General features: G+C 39.7%; 2 protein-coding genes across 2 annotated transcripts; one reads left to right on the top strand and one right to left on the bottom strand.

Annotated features, from left to right (window-relative positions):
• Window positions 1–216: 216 nt before the first annotated feature.
• Window positions 217–1,275, bottom strand: LOC141617031 (uncharacterized). The gene has a single exon (XM_074434200.1). The coding sequence runs from the start codon at window positions 1,273–1,275 to the stop codon at window positions 217–219; it is 1,059 nt and encodes a 352-aa protein (XP_074290301.1).
• Window positions 1,276–3,608: 2,333 nt separating this feature from the next.
• LOC141621288 (splicing factor Cactin-like) lies at window positions 3,609–5,980 on the top strand. The gene has a single exon (XM_074437910.1). It carries the CDS (start codon window positions 4,304–4,306, stop codon window positions 5,900–5,902), a length of 1,599 nt encoding a protein of 532 aa, XP_074294011.1. The 5' UTR covers window positions 3,609–4,303; the 3' UTR covers window positions 5,903–5,980.
• The last annotated feature ends 309 nt before the right edge of the window (window positions 5,981–6,289 follow it).

Consider the following 6,289-nt stretch of genomic DNA (forward strand, 5'->3'; position numbering starts at 1 on the left):
ATCATGAAAAGGAAGTTTAATGTGTTTCCCTAGTTGACATGAATGGCAAATAACAAATTTATTAAGCGGACGACAAGAAATATTTTTATGAGTACATAACGAATTAAAAATGTCGGGGCCGGAATGTCCTAGGCGTTCGTGCCAAGTAGAGGCATCGACGAGAGTGATGGCATGGGCTTGGGCAGATGGTGAAGAAGGTGGCGTGGGGTGAAGAGGTTAAAGGTCCCCCGTGCTATTACTTCTCATAATCGGTGTTCCCGTCTTGAGATCCTTCACAGTAAAACCGAGTGGGTCAAATTGAACAGATACATAATTATCGGTAGTAAATTTAAGTACGGATACCAAATTATTAATAATATTTGGAACATGAAGCACATTTTTTAAAGTGAGGGATTGGTTAGGAGAGGGGAGGGAGACAACACCACGACCTACAATGGGAATCAAATGGCCATTTCCGACTACTATGTGACGATTACTACTTAATTTAAAATAAGAAGAGAGATTACCATTATTGGATGTCATGTGCGACGACGCACCTGTGTCCATATAATAGTTGTCATCCGGCTGTTGAAGCGATAGCGATTGCATAACCGCAACAATATCCGTGAGAACAAACGCTCCCTGAGACGCACCGATGGTACCTGGTTGCGCAATGAAAGCTTGAGTAGGGCGCGGTCCAAGAATACCTGGTGCACGATTAGCAACAGGAGGCGTCCAACCTGCTGTAGGGTACGGGAAAGGAGGCATGGTCCATCCCTGCTGCTGCTGCGGAGCCTGCTGCAGAGACCGGGGTACCCAAGTCCAAGTACCTGGTTGTTGCTGGCCTACACGATTGCCATTGTTACCACCACCCGAGTTCTGATTGTTGGAGGAGCCACCACCACCGTTCTTTCCACGGTTGTTCCTTCGATTATTACGGCCACCCTTCTCCTTATTGGAATTAGACGATCCATCTTTCGATTTAATGGAGGATCGTGATTCCGAATCAGAGGCAGGGGACGCTGATTGCGACGCATGGAGAGCCGTGGCTGATGACCCCGATACACTTGCACGACGTTTTTCCTCGAGTGTTAGCATTGAGCTAGCCTTGTAGAAGGATGGGAGAGGATCGCTTTGTTGAATGATAGAAGCAATCCCATCAAACCCATCCGATACCTTAGTAACCAGTTGAAGGACAAGGCTGGTTTCGGAGACCGGAGCACGAACATTAGCGAGTTGGTCAGCGATCATTTTGAGAGCCTGATAATATGACGATACATCAGAGTAGTTATCCATATGGATACTAGAAAATTGTTGTTCCAGTAACACGGCCCGAGAGTGCTGATTATCAACAAAGATGTCCTTGAGACGGTCCCATGTGGCCTGAGCCGTGGCACCTGGTTCAAGGATGGTATGAAGTAGACCTGGCAAACGGGTCAACCGGGTCGGGTTCGGGTCGGGCCAGTTTGGGTCGGGTCATTTCGGGTTTCTCAAATTTTCGGATTAGTTCGGATCGGGTCAGTTCATCTCGGGTTACGGGTCTATTTCGGGTTTGTTGGTCGGGTGTGTTTCGGGTCAAGCGGGTCGGGTTAATTCGGGTCAGGCCATTTTCGGGTCAAAGATTAAGAGAAGAGAGGCATTTCAAGTCTATTAGGGTCCATTAAAGTTATATTTTGTCGGGTCATTTTCGGGTTGAGTGGTTTCGGATTGGGCATTTCGGGTCGGGTCTGCTACGGGTCCATGAAAGCTCGGGTCATTTTCGGGTCGGGTCGGGTCACTTCGGGCTTCGGGTGTCATTCGGGTTCAGCAATTCGGGTCAATTTCGGGTCTCGGGTCATCCTTTTCGGGTCGGGTCAACCGGGTCGGGTTGATTTTGCCAGGTCTAGTATGAAGCAGATCGAGAGAGATGGTACTATAGATCCACTGTTTAACGATTCCGTCGAGACGGGTCCATTGAGCATCTTGATTGATCACAACACTCTTTGGAGGAGCGATGTGGTCAATGACATCAAAAGCGCGGGCAGTGTTGAGAAAGAGTTCTACCCAAGATGCGTAATGAACATTCTCGGACTCGAGGGTTATTTGGACATAGTTTTTGATATTAGAGACAGAGTAGGCCGGGTGGAATGAAGCTTTGGGAGAGGGTGTATCGTTAGTCATGGTGATGTGAAGAGAAAACGAGAAAGACAGAGAGGCGGAAGAGAGAAGATCGATTTAGGTTTGATACCATATAAGAAATGTATTCCCTTGCCTTTTCAGTAATCACGTTAGTCAATATATACAAAAGACTAGCAACTACTTACAGTAAACATATCCTAGAAATATGGAAACAATATGCTAAATATATGCACCTAACAATAGTTACCAAGAATACAAGGAGGGAATATACACTAGGGTATTTTAATAGGAAACAACTAGTATTGGTGCCCGGCTTCGCCCAGGCTACCTCTACCTACCATTAAATTTTTTTTTTCATTAAATAAAATTACTTAAAGTTGTATAACCCATAAATTTATCATTAATATATTTTTCTATGACGTATTATAAAATTACGATGAAATAAATTTTGAGACAAATTCACTACTCCCGTTATTAATATTTTACTCTTATTAATGAAACAATAGTAATTAACATTTCACTACTTGCCCGTAATCATTGTTATTTTCACTACTCCCGCCGTAATTATTGTTACTGTCACTACTGCCGCATTAATATTGATAATTTCACTACTCCCGCCGTAATTATTGTACTTTCACTATTGCCGCATTAATATTGATTAGTTCACTACTCTCGTTGTTGTTTTTACCACTTTCACTAATCTCGCTGATAATATTGTTACTTTTACTATTAAAATGAGTGATTACTATCATATAACTATATCCAATGTTACTACAATTCTTTTCTTTACCGACAAAATTACTTTTACTACTCAGGCATGCAATTTTAAGAGGATTATATATTTATATAAATATAGTACATATATGTATTAAATCAAATCGAAAGAATTATGCAATATTATATATTATGGAATCTAACTTGAATTATTTATAACCTACCTATATTATATTTTTGTATGTTAAATAACTAACATCTTTATACATCTAATAAACTATAAAGTTTAATAAAATTGCATAGATTTTAAATTTAATATATAATTTTATGATGATAATAATTAATAACATAAGTGTGCATGTTTATACTAATTAATTATTCTATTTTAAGGAAATTGACCATCTTTTAGTATTCTATAAATATTTAGGAAAATTACTAAGCATTTTCTTTCTATTAGTCTCCTTGAAATTGATCATCTTAATTAATTATTTTATTTTAAGGAAATTGACCATCTTAATTAATTATTTTATTTTAAGGAAATTGATCATGTCTTAGTCTCTTACAAATGTTTAGGAAAATTACCAAACTTCTATATAATTTAATTTTAACCAAAACTATATAATATTTGCATTGAGATCCCTTAATTGGGTCCATCACACGGTGCTAGTGATTTAAAACTATATAATATAATAAATTTGTTTCTTTCTTTAATTACATTGAAGTCCCTTGGTTTCTGGATTTAACATATAGTATTGTTGTACTGTTCAAATCATGTGAATGCAAAAATAAAATGTCTAACCTGCACAGTTTATTTCTAGAAGGTGGACTATCCATTCTGGAATGATTTCTTGCAATAGTTTTAGCTGTTCCTCAATTGCACCTGTAAATACACATGTGCAGTTAAGATAAGGTTATAGGTGTATTTGTGGAAGAGCTTGATTGTTTGATGGTATTTAACAGCTGATATCCTGCTTTCGCTGATTGAAAGGCTCCGCCAGTTCTTTCTCTGGTATCTTAGTAACCTGACAAGTATTGGTAAACCGATATGAAGATTAAATCCATAAGAGAGAAAAGCAGCCAGCAGCTCAACTACGAATTCAATTCAATTGATAGAGCCCTCACGAAAACAAGGTGCATTTAACTAAGTTTAACAGCATGCCCTTAAAGCACTTAATATTAACATTCATGGTCTTTAAGCCAGTGAAGACCGACTCGGATTTTTACCATGTCATATGTGAGAATGTGCGATTACATATATTAGGAAGGTAATGATATTAATAAGATTTAAGATTAGGAAATTATTATTATTATTATTGGACATAATTCCTAAACCGACTGTAAGGATTCTTTTCCGTATTTTTTATTTCCTATTCCTACTTGTGTGATAGGAGTCTACAATTTGTATAAATAGGACTCGCGTATCAATGTATCAATTCATTCCATTACAATTTACAAAAAAGATTTTTATTTTATTTTATACCGTTTCCACAACATGATTTCGGAGGAAAAAATCCTGGAATACCTAGCGAAAAAAGCTCAGAAAAAGGCGATGAGAGCCGCCAAAAAGATTAAAACAGCGACTGTTTCCGGATACTTGAATGAATCAAACCCGTTCGGAGATGCTAACTTGAACGAGAAGTTTGTGTGGAAGAAGAATAAAAAGAGGGATGTGTTGACTAGAGGAGTGTCTTGGGAGGAACGGATGGCGGAGATTGAGAAGGTGAAGAGGAGGAGAGACGAGAGGGCCGCGGAGAAGGCACAGCGTGAGGAGGAGATGATGTTTTTGCAGAGGGAACAAGCCAAGGCTGAAGCTGATGATTTCTTGAAGAAGGAACTTGAGTTTGATTTCCATCAGAGCAAGCTTCGGTCTAAGATTCGTGTTCGTGAGGGGAGAATGAAGCCTATTGATGTCCTCGCCACTTATCTCCATAATGAGCCGGATATTGAGTTGGATGGGCCGCATTATTATACGGTGTTTAAGGGTTTGACAGTTAAAGAAATCGAAGAGCTTCGGGAAGATATTAAATTGTATCTCAACTTGGACAGACAAACACCGACTCATACAGCATACTGGGAGGCAATGTTGGTGGTTTGTGAGTGGGAGTTGGGTGAGGCTAGGAGTAAGGACGTTATGGACCGGACTGGATTTCGTGCTGAACGAGGACTGCATTTGAATATTGAGACTGACGTCAGAAATTTCTTAGAGGGCATGTCACACGACGATCTGGTAGAGCTACAGTCCACAATCGAGGCAGGTATGCGTTCTGGTCAAGCCAAGGTGGTCGAGTTTTGGGAGGCTGTGCTTAATGGGCTTCCGTTATACAAGGCAAAGGCTTGTTTGAAGGAAATCCATCATGCCAAGATGTTAAGGACGCATCTGAATCGCCTTGAACACAAGTCTGTTGATGCTGACAGTTCGCAATCTGACAAGGATAAGATCACTGAAGATGAAATTGAGCATGAAATTGAAGAACCTCGAACCTTTTCTCCAAAGGCTATTACAGATGAGGAAACTGATGAAAAAGCGATTGATCCTGATTTTGACATGCTCTTATTGGAGAAGCATCGTTTGGCTCTATTGAAGCGAAAACAAAAGCGGATGGATGAGATGATGATGACGACTTTAAAACCAGAGAACAGTTTTGAGACTAGGGCTACTTCAGCACTACTGGACCCCAGTGCTGAAGTAGCTCTCGATTCTCCGGTGGTTTGGTGGCATGATAGGTACCGCCCCAGGAAACCCAAGTACTTCAATCGGGTTCATACAGGGTATGAGTGGAACAAGTACAATCGCACACATTATGACTATGATAACCCGCCTCCAAAGGTGGTTCAAGGGTACAAGTTCGACATTTTCTACCCCGATCTTGTTGATAAACAATTGGCCCCCACGTATGTTATTGAGAAAGACGGGGATAGCAGCGAGACGTGCATTATTAGATTCCATGCTGGCCCTCCATATGAAGACATAGCTTTTCGAATTGTGAACAAAGAATGGGAATACTCTCGTAAGAAAGGTTACAAATGCACATTTGAAAGGGGAACATTGCACTTGTATTTTAACTTTATGCGGTATCGTTACTGTAGGTGAAAAGGTATTTCTGGCATTTCTGCACCTCTTGTTTTTGATGCCTAGAACTGGATGTATGGAACTTGTACTTTTATCCAATCATTCTTTTTAAATTTTAACCGGTATACTAGAGACTGACTCAGAATAAGAAAACAATGACAGAAGAAAAATTGAAGCTGCAACATTGAACATTGAATAAAACTGAGTTAAATTATGACAGTCGTAGCTCGTAGGATTACATGTGATACAACGACGTTATATATACATATACAGTAAGTTGGGAAACTACTATACTATGAAAACAACAATGTTTTCACTTGACTGTCACCTTCACATCTCTTAAACGCACAAAACTTGAATATTTTCTTTTCTTTGCCTCTAATCTGTGCAAAAAGCTGATAACCGCTT

The sequence above is a fragment of the Silene latifolia genome, chromosome X (assembly GCF_048544455.1).
Source record: "Silene latifolia isolate original U9 population chromosome X, ASM4854445v1, whole genome shotgun sequence".
NCBI classification, from domain to species: Eukaryota; Viridiplantae; Streptophyta; class Magnoliopsida; order Caryophyllales; family Caryophyllaceae; genus Silene; species Silene latifolia.